The sequence below is a fragment of the Schistocerca piceifrons genome, chromosome X (assembly GCF_021461385.2).
Source record: "Schistocerca piceifrons isolate TAMUIC-IGC-003096 chromosome X, iqSchPice1.1, whole genome shotgun sequence".
Classification (NCBI taxonomy): Eukaryota; Metazoa; Arthropoda; class Insecta; order Orthoptera; family Acrididae; genus Schistocerca; species Schistocerca piceifrons.
Window position 1 is genome coordinate 425831751 of NC_060149.1, and position 20470 is coordinate 425852220.

The 20470-nt window shown below is 43.3% G+C and overlaps 1 protein-coding gene across 2 annotated transcripts in view; it reads right to left on the reverse strand.

Annotated features, from left to right (window-relative positions):
* Positions 1-20470, reverse strand: part of LOC124721423 (elongation of very long chain fatty acids protein AAEL008004-like) — a 350642-nt gene that overhangs the window by 267190 nt on the left and 62982 nt on the right. For both annotated transcript variants that reach the window (XM_047246397.1, XM_047246398.1), the window contains exon 2: positions 18191-18265. In XM_047246397.1, the coding sequence (XP_047102353.1) occupies positions 18191-18201 (11 nt within the window). In that variant the 5' untranslated portion in view covers positions 18202-18265. The remainder of the gene's footprint in view (positions 1-18190; positions 18266-20470) is intronic.

The following is a 20470-nucleotide window of genomic DNA, read 5'->3' on the forward strand; positions in this document are numbered from 1 at the left end:
ATGTATGCCACTGTTAGATTTTTGGTTATAACTTTCGAGCTAGTCGTTTTCGGGCCAAGATCCCTTACCTCAATTTGACACATTTTCCTTTCTCCATGATCGCTAGAAATTTGTAACATCATCAAGGAATCATATTGTATGAGATTTACGTATTTTGTTCATGCTCGATACGTAATTATTATTCCTGAAAGAAGTTTCTGCCTGTAACTGTATTTTATGATGCGCTGAGTTTAGAGTAGGGGGAAAAAATTTCGATTAGCAAATGTTCTTCACTATTTTTCACTGATACGTATCATTTCATTCAAGACTGATTTCAGAACTATCTAGTTATGTTTTGGGTGCTGGAGCCTATTTGTTAGAAGTAAACAATCTGTTAGGATATTAAACATCCTACTCAAATAGTTACAGCACAGAACAAACATGCGATTGCTAAGCAGGAATGTGACAGAGTATCGAGCGATAACTGTTGATTCATACATTAACAAATCGGACCATAATTTGGAACAGAGTTTCATAGAGCCATAGGCTCAATAGCATTTTTGAGCCGTATTCTATTGAACAAGCTGGTGCAGTTGTTTAAGACGCTAGACTCCTATTAAAGAAGTGTAGTAATCAGATATTTGTCCATTTGTTCTAATTTAAATTTCCTGTGGTGTCCCAAACATACGTTAGGCCAATTCCAGGAAGGTTACCACTAAGGCCAATTTTTTTCTTCTTCTGCATCTGGACTGGCGCTTTTTTTGTTAAGACACTCGATCGATAATATATTGAACTCCAAGCTTTCGCCTATACTTCCATACCTGGGCCGGTCTTTGACAATTGGCAGACGCTTGTCTGGACAGCATAATGAACCATGCTGCTAGGTGCCTGGAATGAAAAGGGGCGAGAAAGTATTTTTTTAATTAGCTAATGCAGTGTTAAGAACTTAACACTGCGGGGTAGTGTCCTGCAGTTTCATTTGTCCAGCTGGATTTTCATTCCGCAGTTATAAATAAACATTAGCTGATGTAGACTACCTCGTGGAAGTACTAATCAGCCGGATTTTGGAGAGAACAATTCCATCAGTAATGGACATGGCTAGGTGCAAAGATTCTGTGCCTACACGTTAAATAAGGCTTGCCAGAAGACGGAGCAACTCAATGGATTGGTTTATTCTGTCTAATGGTGGCATCTAGCTCAACAGCAAAAAGCATATTGAAAAAAAAAAGGACGAAGGAGAGACTGTAACAAATCGTCTTCCCCAAGAGCCGCGCGAGATTAGCCGAGCGGTCTTGGGCGCTGCAGTCATGGACTGTGCGGCTGATCCCGGCGGAGGTTCGAGTCCTCCCTCGGGCATGGGTGTGTGTGTTTGTCCACAGGATAATTTAGGTTAAGTAGTGTGTAAGCTCAGGGACTGATAACCTTAGCAGTTAAGTCCCATAAGATTTCACATACATTTGAACATTTTCTTCCCCAAGATAATGAAGCTATTTTAGAAAGCACATAAATCTAAAAAAAGATGACAGCATTTGAAACACGTTTCTTTTGAATTGCCATCCAGTATCTTGATCAGTGCACTATCCTGTTCAGATTATACCCATACAGATGGAGCATTTGCTTTATTTTCTTTAACTGCAAGGGAAGAAGAAAGATTAATGTTTAACGTCCCGTTGACAACGAGGTCATTGGAGACAGGGCACAAGCTCCGATTAAGGAAGGATTGGGGAGGAAATTGGCCGTGCCTTTTCAGAGAAACCATCCCGGCATATTTCTTGTGTGATTTGGGGAAACTGCGGAAAACTTAAAATAGGATGGCCGGAGGAGTATTAGAGCCGTAGTCCCCCCGAATGCGAGTCCACTGTGCTAGCCACTGCGCTACACACTCGATCTTAAATGCAAAAGATAACCACAACGCACGTCTAGATGTGAGGTGACGAATAAATTCCATTAAATGAATGCGGTGATTACGATGTAGAGTTCCGAACACACATAGTATGTCATTACTTTGAAATAGTATTCAAATGAATGGCCCACTTTATTTATAGGTTATTGAACGAATTTCTTAGTATCATGTAAGGCCAATGCAAATGCCGGCATGGTTCCGTTTCTTTCCCATCTTTCCCCATAGTCTCTAACGACTTCATTAGTCACCAGACGTTAAATCTCAAAGTTCCTTCCTTCTGGTATGGAGAAGTCAACTGTGGCATTATTAAAGAGATCACCGGCGGGATGAGTTGACAAAAGGGCAGAAGAGATCAATCTTAACGACGGAAGTGACATTACAGACCCGCTGTGCTCGAGAACTGGTAAAGGTGAGATATCTCCTTCTCTATGTATCAGAAAACGTGCAAGTGGTCCACGGCAGCGTGATAACTGTTATAGTTGCCTGGGTTCGTCCTAGCAGCAATAATGTCTACTTATGAGGTTCCAACATAACGCAGGAGCGAGGACCAGCAACTTGGATTACTAAATTTTATTTCTTAACTTTTCCACATGTGTATTCTAAAATTTTCATATGTGATGACTAGTTTCGAACTACATTGTCCATTATCAAACCAAAACCTTCGTAGTAAACGTTAGCATGCACTTCCACCAGTACACACATATGCAATAGCCACAGCTGTTTTATATGTCTAAAGTAGTGGTGTTTGTACAAGATCCAGTGACTTCACAAACAAAAGAAATGACAGCTCGCTCCAGTCGAATTTGGTATAACAAATGGAGTGGCAGCCACTCAGCTGTACAATGTACTCTGAAATTTAACAAAGAATGAAACGCTGCTAGTTAGGCTGGCCTACAATATTGTAAATACCCTAGACTCTCGCTAATCCGGCCCTCAGTAGTCCGGCCCCTCAGTAATCGGCCGAACATCCAAAAACACGTGCACAATGAATTATGAATTATCGTGCGCAGCAATGCTTAGTTAAACAATGCTTTATATACTGTACTTGAAATTGTAGCTTTCTTTACCGTTCGGAATCATGTCTTCTAAAGGGAAACACGTTATGTTAGACCTGAAGCAGAAACTCTAAATTTTAGATAAGTTAAATGAAGGTTCTTCGCAGAAAGCCATTGCTTCCTAGAGTACTTTATGCAACAACGAGATACATGCAGTACCTATGTAATGCTAGTAAAGCGTTTGTCTGATAAAGCATGCCACCGTCGCGTATCATCATTGCGACAATTAAAAATTAGGGACGTCTTTCATAGTGTACGACTGTATAATTATATACAGTATACACTCAAGGACTAAGTTTTCTTTGAAAATTAATGAAGTTTTGAATTTAATAAAGTATATCTTCTATGTTTTAAAAGCACAGTACACTACATTTCCTATGTTTTCAAAATAAATAAAAAACAAAATAAATGAATAAAATTAACAAAGTAAAAAATTAGAATGTCAGAGTGTTTTTTGCAGGATTCTAGTGCGAGTCGTTTAAGAAATATAGTATTTTTGAAAGTTCCGACACCGACACTTGTTTGTGCCACTAAACCTGGGTAGTTGCTAGGTACGATGTTGTTATGTTTGCTTACAGTGTGCTTGCGTATTCGTTGAATACGTTGCGACTTGCTAGTCAGTGTGTGTGTAACAATCTGAGCAAGTGAGAGGACGATGGGGTTTATCAGTGCAGAAAAGGCCAACGTGCTCATGGTGTATGGAGAGTGTGGGAGAGTGCAGTTCGTTCATGTACAGTGTATGCAGTAAGATATCCCAATCGGCGCCATCAGTCTTTGCAATTATATATCATCTTCAACCAGTTACGTGAAAGTGGTAGTGTAAGACCCAGACAACGTAACAGAAAAAAGGGCTCGTGCAGGGTTCAAATGGTTCAAATGGCTCTGAGCACTATGGGACTTAACATCTATGGTCATCAGTCCCCTAGAACTTAGAACTACTTAAACCTAACTAACCTAAGGACAGCACACAACACCCAGCCATCACGAGGCAGAGAAAATCCCTGACCCCGCCGGAAATCGAACCCGGGAACCCGGGCGTGGGAAGCGAGAACGCTACCGCACGACCACGAGATGCGGGCGGCTCGTGCAGGGGTAATTCGTCCACGACGAAAATTGTGTGTTTTATTTAACTATTTACCATTACTTTTCTTGATTAGAAAAAGGTAGGTTATTTAAGTTACAGGGAAAATAATATTACATAGCGTTTAAACTCTTTTAAAAGTACGAGGAAAAAATGTTATGTTCTAAACCATTCTTATAACATAAAGAAATGGACTTACTGCTATACCTCTAAATGAAAACTTAAACTGATGATGTCTACATACATACAGACGTCTTATTCTGTTAACACACGGCAACAAGGCCAAGAAAAACGTTTTTATTTTTCTGTTTCAATTTTAAAACAGCATATTATTTTTGCATTTCACCGTGTTTACAGGGCAAAATTTAGTTATTCCTATGACACCGGAAGCACACGCCGATGAAGGCATATGACGGCGAGCGGAAGGACAGGTTTGAAGGTGTGGACGGAAGCCTGAAAAAAATTTAAAAAATGGCCAAGTGTGACCAGGACTCGCGCACTGACGGTTTCGTACAAACTTAATTGTGTATATCGATAGCTCGCTCGTCCATGGAATCGAGAATCTCAACGATTTTTACCTATTATTTATATCGATATAGAAAAGATATGGGTCCCGGTAATTTAAAGACTGTGTCAAGATCCCTACAGCAGCTCCTGAGACTAGCCCTGACATGCAAAAACAAATGAGCAGTAGACTTCAGTTTATGTACGTAGAGAGAGAGAGAAGATTTAAAAAATACTTTTTATTCACTTGGTAATACATGACTACAACTTACATTTTATGTCTGAATGTAGTAATATGTGTCTGTTATGGTATTCACGGATGATGAATGCAAGTTCTAATGGCAAAAATATGTTTTTATGTGATCTAACTACAATTTAACAATTTTCGGTTTTTTTTATTTACGTGTGCTGTAAAACCTTGCTTCCTGACAAATTTCGTGAGTCAGCGGGAATTACCCTATTTATTTTATGTGTGAGTTAGCGAGTGTAAGAATAAGTGATATAAATAGCCGGATCTTTTTATTACATTGACTTAGAAGCTTAATTTTTCTACACCGCCAAGGTACCATAGACATTAGTATGTGACATAAATCTGAAGTTGATATGTCTACCCGTTCCAGAGAAAAAGGGGTCTTAACAGATGGATGTGCAGACAGATGGATGAAAGTGACAAAAATATTTTTTTCTTATGATATAATTACTTATTAACAATTTTCGTATTGTTTTCCTTTACTTTTACTGTGAATCCTTGCTTCTTGCCAAATTTCATGATTCTAGGCTTGCGGGAAGTACCCTACAAGTTTTGATGAATGAATTTGCGAATGTCAAAGTATGTGACATAACTGGCCGTACCTTTCAACTGCATTGATTTACAAACTTAAATTTCTTACACTACTAACGAATCGTAGACCTTTTATTATTATTGAATGCATCAATTACAGTAATTCACATTTAGCAAAACAAAGAAATATATATACAAACGAACATGTGAAATTATATATAGTACACAAGTTCTAAAACGGCTCAGACTACACTCTGGTGTTGATGGACTCGATCCAACGGAGTGCCTCGTGGGATGCTTGATGGAGCTTCTCAATGCCACCAGGGAAGCGTCTGATTGGACAGTCGTTCACAATGTGGCTCATTGCTTGGGTGTCACCACAGTCACACACATTGTCACTTGAAAAGCCCCACTTGTGCATGTTGTATTTGCACCTACCCTCTTCGGTCCGATATCTGTTTAATTGCACCCACACCTCCCTTGGTTGGTGGAAGCCTGGAACTGGAACTGTTGGACTGTCTACAAGTTCGTGGTTTCGGGTTCTTGTAGCTGGCTTGGACTTACGTTTCCACTCTGCGTCCTGGTCGATTCCTGTGGATAGCATTTGGACTACCATTTCATATGCTGGTCTTCTAGATTTGAGGCGTTTCCGGGGCAGTGACCTTAGAACGTGACATAAATTTTGACTCGATACGTCTTCTCATTCCTGAGGAAACGGTCCGTGTCTTAACAGACGGACAGACGAATAACAAAGCGTTCCGTGTTTACCAGTTGAGGCATGGTATCCAGAAACCGAAAAAAGCAGAAGAAACAAAGTGGTTAGCGTCGCTGCTTCTAGATCGTGTAGTCCTGGGTTCGATTCCCAGCCGGGCAGAGCTTTTCATCACGTACTTGTGTTTTCCTAATCATTTCATCTCATCTACATCGTAATGAAACGCAATTCGCTGAGGTGGCGTTAAATGGAGAGACTAGCACCATGCGGCCGAAAAACTCCAGAGAGGATTATATCACAGGATGAGTTGATTTCTTCGTTTGTTGTTGTAAGGGGCTGCAGAAATCCAGTAGTGGCGCCGCGGTGAGGAGCGCCGTGCGGGCGGCCGCGGGCGGCGACGGGGGGTTAGCGGCCGGTGTAACACTTCAGAGAAAGTGTGCTGCGCGAGAGGAGTGAAAGCCCGCAGCCGCAGCCGTGGTACCGTTAACCCAAAACTGGACAAAAGCCGCCTTGCAGGAAGGAGCAAAGCCGGCCGGAATGCGGGCACAGCCAGTGGCCGGCGGCTGGGCCGGCCATCAGCCGGGTACGGTTGCGCAAGCGGCAGCGCCGAGCGGCAAGCGGTTGTGTCACGGCTCACGCAATGCGCCTGCGCCACCCACCGCCGCCCCATCTGGACGAGCTTTCCTCGCCGCAGCCGTTTGTAAACACTGGGCAGGCCGCGTCCGATATCGCAGAGGCCGGGAGGCTGCGTCACGCAGATCTGCACATCTACGTCTCCGACACACTTGTCAACCGTAGCGCAGTTTCACTTGTTTAACATTGTTTAGTCACATTAATGAGACCACCACCTACATTCAACGTGCAATAAACGCCCACAGACGGCAAGTGGCAGCAGGCACTAGCAGCTGAGGGTGGGTATACGATGGCTTCGGGGGGGGGGGGGGAAGGCAGGAGGGAAGGAGGACAGGGAAAATGTGGAAACGGAGCGATTTATATTTAAAAGGGCATGGTCATTGACTTTGGGGACAAGGGTGGAAGCATTTTAGAAATTGCTGAATTTGTAAACTGTTCACGTGTCGCCGTGGTTGTCTTATACCGTACATGACAAATTATCGCTGTCCAAAACCTTCAGCGAGGCACCTATGTTGCATCACAGGCTATAGATGATAGGGTTGAGCGACAGCTGCGGAGATGTGTATGGTCGAATACAGGTGCAACTTTCGGGTTATTGACCGCCGAGATCCAGATCAACCGTGGGGCTACTGACATTGTCTCCTCAACGACCGATGAGCGAACGTTGGTGCGTATGGAGCTCTGTAGCAGGTGCCTGGTTCATGCACCAATGTTGACTGCTGTTCATCGGAGACGAAGGCTGGAATTTGCACTCTAATATCGCAGCTGCACGGCCTCTGAGTGGCGATAAGTAGCCTATAAGATGAATCACGGTTTATGCTCCATCGGACAGATGGAGGAGGGAGCTTTATGGTCTGGGAAATGTTTCGGCCGGCTGGGGTGACCGAGCGGTTATAGGCGCTAAAGTCTGGAACCGCGCGACCGCTACGGTCGCAGATTCGAATCCTGCCTCGGGCATGGATGTGTGTGATGTCCTTAGGTTAGTTAGGTTTAAGTAGTTCTAAGTTCTAGGGGACTGATGACCTCAGCAGTTAAGTCCCATAGTGCTCAGAGCCATTTTTCTAGGGGACTGATGACCTCAGCAGTTAAGTCCCATAGTGCTCAGAGCCATATGAACCATTTTTGAAATGTTTCGTGGCGTTCCCCGGAGATCTCGTCATTCTGAAAGGCACGATGGATCAACAACAGTGTGCAGCTATCCTTGCTGATAATATCCACCCCCACATGCAGTTTGTTTTTCCTAGGAACGATGGCATCCACCAGCAGGACAATCGAACGTGTCACACAGCAAGCAGTGTACGTGTGTGATTCGAATTGCACCAGGATGAGTTTACTGTATTCCCCTGGCAACAGACCCTCCGGATTTAAGCCTAATCGACAATCCGTGGGACAATCTCGATCGGGCTGTTCGAGCCATGGATCTCCACCCGTGAAACGTAGCCATCTGGCCTCGGTGCTGAAGTCGATATGGCTCCACATCCCTGTCGGTACCTTCTTGAACCTCACTGACTCTCTTCCTGCACGGTGCACACCGGTCGCCGCTGCAAAAGATGGTTATTCAGGCTTTGACAGCTGGGCACATTAAGGTGATTGGACCGTATATAACAGTGCCGCGTGTTTCAAAACTTTTCTGTTCCTCTACCTGCAATTAAATAGTTCCGCGTGAATACGCCGTTGAGATGAGCCAAACCCGGAATGAAACGGCACTCCACTTCAAAAAGTGGTCTCCTACACATGCCTGTCTTGGCATAGTTGCCACACCGTTTCCCTCACTCTTCAAGTGAGTACTGGTTTGGCTCCACTGTTCTGCTGCCGATACAAAGCATACTAGCAGTTACGAAGGGAAGACACAGATACCGAGGGTGGTGGCACTGTGATTGAGACACTGAACCTGTCTTCAATAGGAGTGGGGTTTACTTCCAGCCCAACCTTCCTGTTTTCAGTTCTACGTAATTTCTCTGAACGACCTGAAGTGAATGGTCCAACTCTGTAGCTGAATGGACAGCACATCTGACTACTACGCGGCGCACCATGGTTCAGTCCAGGTACTACCACGGAATTTTCCGTGGTGGAAGGACTTGAACGGGGTGCGCTCGGCCTCGTGATCGCAACTGAATGCCCATTTAAATCGCTCAGCTACGTGATGGTAGTTGAAGAGTTATTTAAATGAAAAGTAGCGGCTCTAAGGTCTGGAAAGCTGACGTCGGCCGGAAGAGCGGTATGCTGCCCCTCCACACCGTTTCCGATTGAGCCGTACGAGAGAGGATCACACGGAGGCCTGTTGCCAGGGAGGGGGGCTGGGGGGGGGGGGGGGGAGGGTAATCTCACGGTGGTTCCTCCCTCGGGGTATTTCCAATTTGCTCCTCAGTACTACTCCAATCGACGTAGTGTTTCGTCTCTGGTAACCTAAACGTCAAAGGGATGTAAAATTCTAACGTACCTTCCCTCATTTTAGACGGGAAATTAATGATTGGTTCTCAGTTTCATTTATGCTATTATACGTATTGCCACCCAAAAGGTAATACTGAACACAGGTTTACTGACTTTGACATTAATTTTCTTCTGGGTGAAAGAGGCAGCTGCTTGAAGAAAGTCTTGTAATGGTAACTATTTAAAGCCGATGTAGCATTTCCTTAGTTAATATTTTACAGGAAGTTGAAATTGAAACTATTCTATCTGGTCTTAATAGAGAAACAAAGCGCTATCAGTCTCTTGAAAATGTGTAGAAGTCCACCCGGTTGTCAATATCACGTCGTTTTGCACAAAATAGCGCTTTACCGCGCGTAATTATGTTAGACGTCGCATGCATTTGGCTTATTCAAGCAAACTGACTTTTCGACCAGGAGGCCTGCAGTTTAAATAGGAATGCAGCAAGGAGCTTTTGGTATGAAAGTATCACTGCCATAAGTGATTACTACGATACATGCTAGAAAAAAGACAGATGGTGCAGAAAGAACGAACTGTGTTAAGCATATTTGGGAGCACAGTACCTGTACAAGATGTTTCGGGAGGTGCTTTGACGAGTTTTATCTGGAGACAATGTTTAGGCTTCGCTGTAGACCAGTGGCTCTTATCTTTCGAATTCTCGAGTAGAAGCGAGATACGGGTAACAAAAGACCCTAGGAGTGGAGTCAAGGACTGTAGGAAAATCATGCACAGAGGCCAAAAAGTGAGTATAACAGATACAAATCACTGTACAGAGAAGCGGTTACAGATTTGTGAGTGCCCTTTAGGGAATGGGACCGTGTGGACTTGTAAACTTCTGCATGAGAAGGTTTACACCACTAAATAATAGTTGGAGACAAGATTTCTGCAGACGTGGAGTTGCGTTTGATACATACGCGCAGATGCAGTACTAAAGACTTTGACAAGCAGTGTACCACAGGAGTGTATCCTTACGTGAAGGTGTGGAAGTTGCAATACTCAGCCAGTACACACAGCCTGTTCCTGTCGCAAGGCAACAAGGAAACAAGAAGGCTAAGGTCACTGTGTAACGTGTGAGTCATTATGACGAAAGACGTCTTCATGACACTGTTCAGAGATTTAGGGTTAGCCTATGACTGGATTGGTTATTGACTGACAGTTTCTTGCTGCCACATCATTTAAGCTCAAATTGTGCAACGTTTTGTCGCCAAGAAAGGTCGTGGGTGAGGGCTCGTATGGAGAAAGGACGCTTTCATCTGAACGTCCCGTCGACGATGGTCTCATTAGAAAGGTATGAAAACTTAATATTCAAGGATCAGACAAAAGTATATACAAATGAAGTGATTTGCAGAAAAAACGTAAATTAAAAGTCACTATCGCTAGTAAATAAATGCAAGAAACTAATTCAGTGTTGACTTAAGCGAGGAGGGACAAAAGACTGAGTTACAATTTTTGTAAAAAAAAATTGTGAACCGTCAGTATCAGACGTAAGATTCATTCTTAAAATCGTTATCTAACGACGAAACCTAGAGTTATTAATTATGTGGACTAGTTATAATTATTTAAGCAAAAGAATTTTGTGATTTGTGATCTAGTTTTATATTGTTGTCGGTCAGACGCTAAACTCTTTACTCTCTGCATCCCTTTAGTTTTGTAGGTTTACGTATAATTGGATAGCTCAGTTGATTTGGTGGCTGATGTACAATCCAGGGTGATATGGATGACACAATTCTCTCCTCCTCTGTCATTTGTCCTAATACTTACAATTTTTTATGTGTGTGAAAAATATCAAGATGTTCCGCAGTTCGGGTTTCATGTTAAGTTCCGTGGTTCGGATTTCATGAAAAAATGTAGGTTTCCTAGCTACTGGCTGGATGAGTTGGCTTACAGGTTTGTCGAAGGTAAGGATAAAGCGCTACCGATAGGTCACCGTCTGCTAATGCACCTCAGTAATGAAACAAATCTTGACATTCAGCTCCTAGCTTCTGAAATTCAGTGTCAGCTGAAGAGTGAGTTACAGAGAAAAGTGAGAGCGGTGCTACAATTTGATTAGCCACCTTGTTAAACAGCCTGTACAAGAGAAACCTTCTTTCTCAAATTTTCTCTTTTCTGTCTAAGAGGCTATAAAACAAGCCGATACTCGTACCAACAAAGTTTGTCAATTTGACCTCAGTTTTGAAGCTCTGTGTATAAATAAAAGGAATACAAGACGCTGGTTCAGCGAAAGGTTGAAATTTAGAGAGGAATATACCCATGAAAATCTGCTAAAGATAATTTTACACCCACAACCTCAAGAGTATATCAGGTTTCTCCGAATTGAAAGTCAAATTTTTAATAACTGAGTTATTTCGTCGTCACATTGAAAAAGACGACACAACTATGCGAAAATTTATTCTCTTCTACTTGGTCCTCTAATGACAGTTCACGTGGAAGAACCGAAGAATTTCGTTTTCTTTTTTTTATTTCATTATACTCCCGCTTGTATGTTTTGCGTATAATATTGATTTTCTTCTTAACCTTTTCCTTCATATAAGGGGCGATCAAATCGTTTCCGTCCGAGCGTGTTGCTGCAGCGTACATGTAGCGTAGCGTGACCCCGATGCTGGTATATAAGCACCAGTATGTTGAAAAGTGATTAGTGAGGTACTCTTATCTCTCCGACATGAGTGCGGTAAATGCGGAAACGTGAACTATGGCGACGTTATAACCGAATGCGTCCAAACAGAACCAACTACCATTATTCCTTGCTTGGCTACTGAATGACAAACACCGGTAGACATCCATCGGAGAATGAAGAATGTGTCTGGGCAACATGTTAGTCGAAAACGAAGTCCGGGAAAACTGCGACAAGGGGTGCTGCTGCTTCATGCCAACACGCGTTCTCATTTCTCAAATGTCGTAACGCAGAAGTTGCGCCAACTCAAGCAAGAGGCACTCGAGCACCCGCCCTATAGTCTTGCGCTCACACCACGTGATTAACACGCCTCTTCTCCCTTAAAAAAAGGCCTTGAAGGGTTGACGATTCCTGTCGAACGAGGATGTGCACCAGGCAGTAACGGAAATCTTCACGCAGCAGGACACATTGTTTTATCAAATGGGTATCTGCAACCTGATGCATCGGTGGGATGATTGCTTCAATGCTCAAGGCAATTTTGACTGATTGGCATGTAGTTTCTGGCCTGTAAGGCATTAAAATGGAAACTCTCTGATCGCCTCTTATAATACATGGCTGGGAAAGACGCAACATCTTTACCATTTTAGTATTTGCCAGTGCTATTTTGTTTTTATTCTTGATCGCATTTATCACAGTTCTGGAAACTCACTACTCACTATACAGTGAGCTAAATTGTAATGAATCTCTTTTTTGCTAAACATCGACACAAACAACACCACCGTCTTGTCAAACCTGCCATGATTCAAAATTTCTCTCAAGCACGTCAAACACGCTCTATGTCTGGCAAACACGTCAAACAGTGTTGTACACGGAGAAATATTTGACAAACCTAGGAAACAAAATTTTGTTTGTAGGACATCCGCAACTGAGAGGCATGATTGATAGAATGACATCCGCTGCAGTTGTAATAACGATTTATTCAATCCATTACCGATTTCGGGATATTAAAATCTCATCTTCACGTGTATAAAATTATTATATTTGATCATGCGTTATATGCAATCGGGCCAGGCAGTAGAAAGGTTCCAAACCACTGCATCTTTGGCAGACACTGCCGCCCGCCGGGCATCCGCACGCTATGAGCGCCAACAACAAAGCTAACAATGGTAGCGGATGTCATTCTATTAATCGAACTCAGTAATGTTGACAAATTTTCTGCTAGTGTACGAGGGCTTCAACAGCGGCGGAGCGGCGGAGAAGCGGAGAAGCACTGTTCGCCCGCAGAGCGGGGAAGCGACCTTTGAGACTGGTGGCCGGCGATCAGGTGTTGGTCCCCGCTGGACTCCCCCCCCCCCCCCCCCCCATTACATAAGTACACAACATACTGCTTCCAGGGTTGCGCAACACACGCTCCATGCGTATTTCTTAACTACGCACGTAACGCCGGTAGAGATCACGCAGTGAGAAGATGGCAATCGTTCCCCACCTGCAGCTTCCAACATGGCCGCTGCTGCTGAAAGGACTTCGTGCCACTTGTAACAAGCGAAACGCTTCGAAGGGCGTAACTGCATTGTTTGTGGATGAACAGTCTAGTATAATTTTTACGAAGGTACAGTCATACAGTATTAATTATCGCCTCGAAAATATCAAGTTGCGATCATGAAGCTTGCTAATGGTGTCAGTCCTTCTCTACGTCTGCACCACTGAATGCGACACGTTTTTCCCAACGATAGAGGAGCTTTGGTCTTAGGCGGCTTGGTTAGTCAGGATGCATTCCACTTCGAAAATTAGCCCGTCGTCATTTTGGTAGTAATACGAAATGGGTTTGAATTTAGCGGAACTGGACTGACGAAAGCTGTTTGCGACACATGAAAACTTAAACTTGTGCCGGACCGGGACTTGAAACCTGATTTTCCGCTTATCGCGAGCGGTCGCCTTAATCACTTGGGACATCTGAGAAGGCCTCCAGGACTCATCCGAACTTCCATAAGTCACAGAGCCCATCGCACATTTCATGATTCCTGGAGAGACAAATATTTTATCGTGATTTTAGCCCATTGAGGCACGGATACATTATCTATGGTTACAGTGTCTGTGAGTATCTGTACCTTCACATTACAGTCTCCTTCAGACATGCACGCATGTCAGATTTGAGAGCGCCAAAGAGTCAGCATGTGTGACTGTCCCCTGCACAGAATGAGCCGAACCACTGTTGTGGAGCATAACAACCCTCATGAACAGCCTCCCAAAACAGTTTGTCTTGACAGCCTCCCGTAACTTCGTCACGAGATTTCGTAGTATGAAACTGTGTTGAATTTTCTATTGCTAATAAAATGTGTTAGCACATCTTGGAACACCCAAAAACACTCAAAAACACAACTATCATATGATGATTGGGTCTTTACCGTTTTCGCAGTGGTGAATTCTCTTGTTTCAACTTCTGGTTTTGCTCCTTTGTCTCGGGAGCTACTGATACACCCAGCACTTGTCAGTGGTGACTAGGCGGCTAAAGAAGTCATCCACACTGTCCAGTCACATTAAAGTGACCAACTGTCAGAATCCTGAAAACTACCTTTTGCAACGTGGATCACTGCGAAACTTGCAGAAAGAGTGTAGTTATGAACAGTACCGACAGGGATTTGGATCCATACCGACTGCAGTGCTGTGGCCAAATGCGCTAGGTTTCTCTGTCGAGGATCCATGACGCATACACGCTGGTCGAGGTTTTCCTACAGATTTGCGTTTGGGTTGAAATCTGGTAGATGCCATCATACCAAGGAAAAATAAACTGCATGTAGGAGTGTATATTGTCAAAAAAAATGGTTCAAATGGCTCTGAGCACTATGGGACTCAACTGCTGAGGTCATTAGTCCCCTAGAACTTAGAAATAGTTAAACCTAACCAACCTAAGGACATCACAAACATCCATGCCCGAGGCAGGATTCGAACCTGCGACCGTAGCGGTCTTGCGGTTCCAGACTGCAGCGCCTTTAACCGCACGGCCACTTCGGCCGGCTGTATATTGTCCCTAAGGATAGATGTATACATGTGTTGATCCATAGTGCCTTCCAGAATGACGACATTACCCAGGGAATGCCAAGAAAACATTCCTCAGACCACAATGTTTCCTCCTCCGGCTCGGACCCTTTCGGTGATTATTGCAGTGCCGTACACTCCAAAGGTCATCTATACGATGGAGGATAAAACGTAATTCATATGAAAATGCCACCTGTCGCCACTCAGTGGACGTCGAGGCCAAATATGCAGGCAGCAACGCACTCTAAGAGGTCGTTGAGAAGACACTGTTGGTAAGCCCTTGGCTCATCTTTGCAGTCAGTTGCTCAAACGTAGCAGGTCTATTCGCCAGTACAAATCTCCGCAACAGTCGTTCAACCCTATCACCGAGCGGTTGGGCGTGGGGTGTGGGGACACAGTTGTTAACACAGTGGACTCGCATTCGGGAGAACGACGGTTCAAACCCGCGTGCGCCCATCCTGATTCCTGATCCGTGTTTCCCTAAATTACTTCAGGCAAATGCCGAGATGGTTCCTTAGAAAAGGGCAAGGCCGATTTCCTTCCCCATCCTTCCCTAATCCGAGCTTGTGCTCCGTCTCTATGTACCTCGTTGTCAACGGGACGTTAAACACTAATCTCCTTCTCCCCCTCCTGCCCTGTCAAATATGATCCGTGATGCATCGCAGTTACTTCGGCATCCGTTTTGGATAGCACCATTCTGCCATTTACGATATATTTTAACCACGGTGGCACGGAACAGCTCATAAACTTAACCGTTTCGTAGATACTTCCACCCTTGACCCAAAGCCAATGATCACGCCCTTTTGGATGTCACATAAGTCGCTCTATTTCCGCAATACGACAACGACTGCACTGTTTTCCACATGCCCCGAGACTCATTTTATATACTCTTCACTGCTCAGGGTATCACCTAGCTTCTGTGGGTGTTTATTACACGTTGATTTCGGACATAGTCGGTGGTCACCTTATTGTGGCTGGACCGTGTAGATTGGCCTGTCACAGCTGGAATATTTGCGTTGGTATCAACGGTCAAATATTTGAGAAACCTTGTAAAGTTTGACAAATTGTCTGATCGTGAACTGGGTGCGGTAACAGGGGTGGAGAAGCGGTGTCCGTCCGCAGAGGTTTTTTTTGAATGGATGTCAGCAGTCGTGGAATGCTGGGGACGTCGACATTTCTAATGTTCAAAATGTCGTGCATGTTGTCGAAAACTGATATATGATTGATTTTCGCTTTTTCCGTTGTCGTGTTGATTACGATACTCCGGTTTTGGCTCGCCAGGGTCTCCACTCCTCTTGGGATTCCCGCTTCTTCACAGAAAAATGGTCTGCCACTGTGTTCCATTCGCACGTATTGGGTCACACTGGTATCGTGTGCACCAACCTAACCACAGAGTCATACGTTGGTGTTTTCGTGCCACACAATTTCACCAACTCAGCATGTTATTTCAGCCTCCTTTCCCTTCAAGTGCAGAAAGCGGATTACCTCACATTACTCCAATTTCTCTACTATCATGTTTTCTGTGTTGCGTTTAATGTACATTCGAGACCAAGGTGCAACTCCCTAAGCCTAGTACTGAAAGACAATCCTTATGACAGGTAAAGTGAACGGCAATTCGAAGTAGTGCCCTTGAAGGTCAAAGCATTTTGTCCATCGTATATACATGGAATTGACATTATGCTTGTAATGCGATTCTGGTGTGTGTGCAAAACATTCATTTATGGCTACCATATCATCTTCATGTACTGAAAATGTTTTCAAGCAAAAGAAATATGAAAATGCGAAAATAGATGACAAAAAGATACTGTCAGATCTTCTATGATTGCATTTTCGTTAGGATCAATACACAATCGATGAGGGTCATGGCGGGATTAGCCGAGCGGTCTGAGGCGCTGCAGTCATGGACTGTGCGGCTGGTCCCGGCGGAGGTTCGAGTCCTCCCTCGGGCATGGGTGTGTGTGTGTTTGTCCTTAGGATAATTTAGGTTAAGTAGTGTGTAAGCTTAGGGACTGATGACCTTAGCAGTTAAGTCCCGTAAGATTTCACACACATTTGAACATTTTTTTTTATGTGGGTCATGAAGTCATAATTGAATATTTTATTTGTGTAAGATATCTAACTAACAAGTTTCTCTTAGGAAAAATAACTATGATGGAGGAAAGCAATGTCTTGCGCTCTGCAGCATACCTTGACGGAAGTCCGAATGGTGTACTATTTAGAACTTGGATAAATAAATTGAAACTTAGAATACTTCAAAGCGAAAAGACCATATGCGTTATTTACTTTGGAGTAACGTTATTGGCAGCTTATCTTTCGTAGTCAGTGTATTCGATTGCAAAAAGTTTCTGCGAGCTGTTGTAAAAAAAAAAGTGTGACAGGATTAACAACAATGCTTACCGTCGTCCAAGTCTATAGACTGTCAGCCCTTACCAATTTCAGTCATGCCGTAAGAGAACTGAACGACTTGCATGGATCCGCAACTGTCTTACTGGATATTCTCTTTCAAATCGTGAGCGTCACAGTTTCACCGTCTCCTCACTTCTGTGTAACCTGAGACACGGGCACCGCAACGCGTATATCGACAAGTACTCGTTTCCCTCCTGCGGCACATTATGTACTGTCTCATGGTATGTTGTATAAACACATTCTTACAGACATAGAAATCCATCCCGGCCAATTGTAGCTCTTTCTACTCCTTTACTCTATGAACCAAGATAAATGTTTCTCGGTACCAGTTCTCACTGTCACATCCAACTTTCCCGCTACACCACATATACCAACCGCAGGTCTCTCGACGTCCTTTTACTTAGATATGTGCTCTTACTCCGCTTACTGGATCACCCATCAGTATCTACAATTGACTGTCATCCGTTTGTACCAACATCATCGTCAAAGCGAAGCGATGACTCGCTGCCGGCAGTATTGTCATCTGCACCAACAGCATCATTCTGCATCGCACACGTTGATCTCATAATGCCAACAACATAGCATTATATGTCAAATGTTTATCATCGAACAATATCGAGTGTTACTTTATTTCAATCTGTTCCTTACTGCCTAGATTTACATAAAGCTCAAAAGCATTAAGAAGGCTTATGACGACCTGTCCCCTTAGAACGAATAAAATTAACAGTAAAAGGAAGAAATAAGAAAGAAAAAATGAAACAGAACTCCAGTACTTTCAAATGGCATTGTGTCAGTTGATGGTTTCAGTTATGAAGTCGAGAGCATGTACACATGATCGGTTTAATTTATGCATACGAGAATAGCCTAAATTTCTGTAAGCTTACATACACACTAAAACGGTCATGTTTTCCAACACATGTCTCTGAGGCGAATAAGAAACGCAGCGAAGGCTTCTGAAATATGATGTAAACTCAGGCAGTAGTACTTAAGTTACAGCTTATAAGATAGTTTGTAGCATTGTTTTCATTTCACATAGAAGAGAATTTGTCTGCCATGACTTACCTCGATGTCATGTTAGGTGGTTTGTAGCAGCTAGAGCCAAAATTCTACCACAAGAGGCTCCTGTCGCCCGAGCTCCTGAAACACAAAAAAATTTAGATTTTTTTTGTATGACATAGAAAACTAGAAATTTTTATGAATGTATTTGGTTAACACTCTGAGAGATAACTGTAGAATCACACTTTTCGAATATAATGAAATAATACGTAACTCGCACATTATTGTTTAAATTATTTAATAATAACAAACTGCGTCAAAGCGTTTTGTTTATTTTACTCTTACTTTTCTTACGTTTCGTGAGCCAAATGTCGCTATATAACTCACAAAATGCTGATATTATTTTTTAAAATGAGGACGCAAGTACAATTACAACATCATGAAAACGAAAGCTTCATTAAGGTGTTTACAAATACGTAACGCATTAGAATGAAACATACGAAATTATTGTGAGGAATTTTGGACAGACTAATACCCAACAATCTGTACAATGCTAATCCCTTTTCTGTCTAGTGTTTGCTGAGAAAATCCAGCGGCAGCTTTCCAATCATTTCACGTTATTAATAACAAATTCTATAAGAGAACATACTTGAAGGATGATAGAATCAACATTTTGTGACGTTTGAACAGCAACTCGTAGGAAGATGGGGAAGCGAGAGGGTGGATCATTTGGATCACTCTTTTCTGGTCTGAGAGTATTCTTGGACTATGTACGCAATTAGCTACAAACATCATGCCATAAGGCATCACCATCATCATAATCATCATCATCATCATCACGAGTCTTTTATTAACAAACCCTGGAAAAAGGTCTCATCCAGACTTTAGCATGCATTGTGGTCATCATCTAAGGCCAAATTAAAGTTAAAATGAGCAAATTAACAGGTCATATTCCAGTGTCAGTGAACATTAGTCTTGTAGTAAAGACAGTATTATGTGTTTTCTGAGCACGAAGCTGAATATGATACTTCCAGACTGCTTTTCATCTTCTTCAAGCCTCAATAAATTGAGATGTTCAACTTCTTTGACCCTTGGTTCTTCCCATGATATTAAACATTCAATTTTGCGAAAGTTCTATGTCGCAAACTGTATGCACTCTGTTATACACTCATGTGATCAAAAACTCCAAACACCCCTATGTGATGCGAAATTGACCACTGTAGGCCACGAGAGGCAGACCCGACAGTACAAAAGGAGGCGGGAGTGTAGTGGCATTAGTAGAGAAGCAGGTACGGCTTGGCTCTGAGCACTATGCGACTTAACTTCTGAGGTCATCAGTCACCTAGAACTTAGAACTAATTAAACCTAACCAACCTAAGGACATCACACACATCCATGCCCGAGGCAGGATTCGAACCTGCGACCGTAGCGGTCACTCGGCTCCAGAGCAGGAACGGCAGAATGGGTCTGTCACTCCTGACTTCGAACTTGGACAGGCCATCGGATGTCACCTGAATAACAGATCCATCAGGGAAATTTCAAACCCTCTAAAACTGCCGAACTCGACTGCTGGTGATGTCACTGGGAAGTGGAAACGCGAAGGGAAAGCCACAGTTAAATCAAGACCAGGCAGGCCTCATACACGGACAGGCACAAAAAAAAAAACTACCTCTCTAGTCACAACTTACAACTAAGCGATGCTGAAGGTGGTGCAAAGAGCGAAGCCACTGGACATTACATAACTAGAAACAAACGGTTTGGAATGAATGACGTTATTCCCTTTGGCAATCCGGTAGAAGACTTTAAGTTTGGCAAATGCTTGCAGGACGTTTCGTGACATCACGTGTAATGACAACAGTGAACTACAGTATTGTATATAGTATTGGAATGTTTTTCGTGGTTAGAGTATGGTCTCCTTATTGTGCTTAAGAAAGCACTAAATGCGGAAGAGTAAATTTTATACAATTGTGTACTCCATACAGTAGAAGAACAGTTCGGAGATGATGACTGAAGGTATCAGCTTGACAGTGCACCCTGTCATAAAGCAGCATCTGTGAGGCAATGGTTTGTGTACATTAACATTCCTGAAATGGAGCGGCCGGCCCACAGTCTCGACCTGAACCCAATGGATTCTGCTGGCACCCACCTACATAGGGAGAAACGATCATCACGATAAAATAAGAGAAATCAAGGCTAGCACAGAAAAATTTAAGTGCTCGTTTTTCCCCGCCCGCCGTTCGAGAGTGGAACGGTAGAGAGAGGTGGTTCATTGAACACTCTGCCAGGCACTTTATTGTGAATAGCAGAGTAATCACTTAGATGTAGATGGATCACCTATGGAATGAG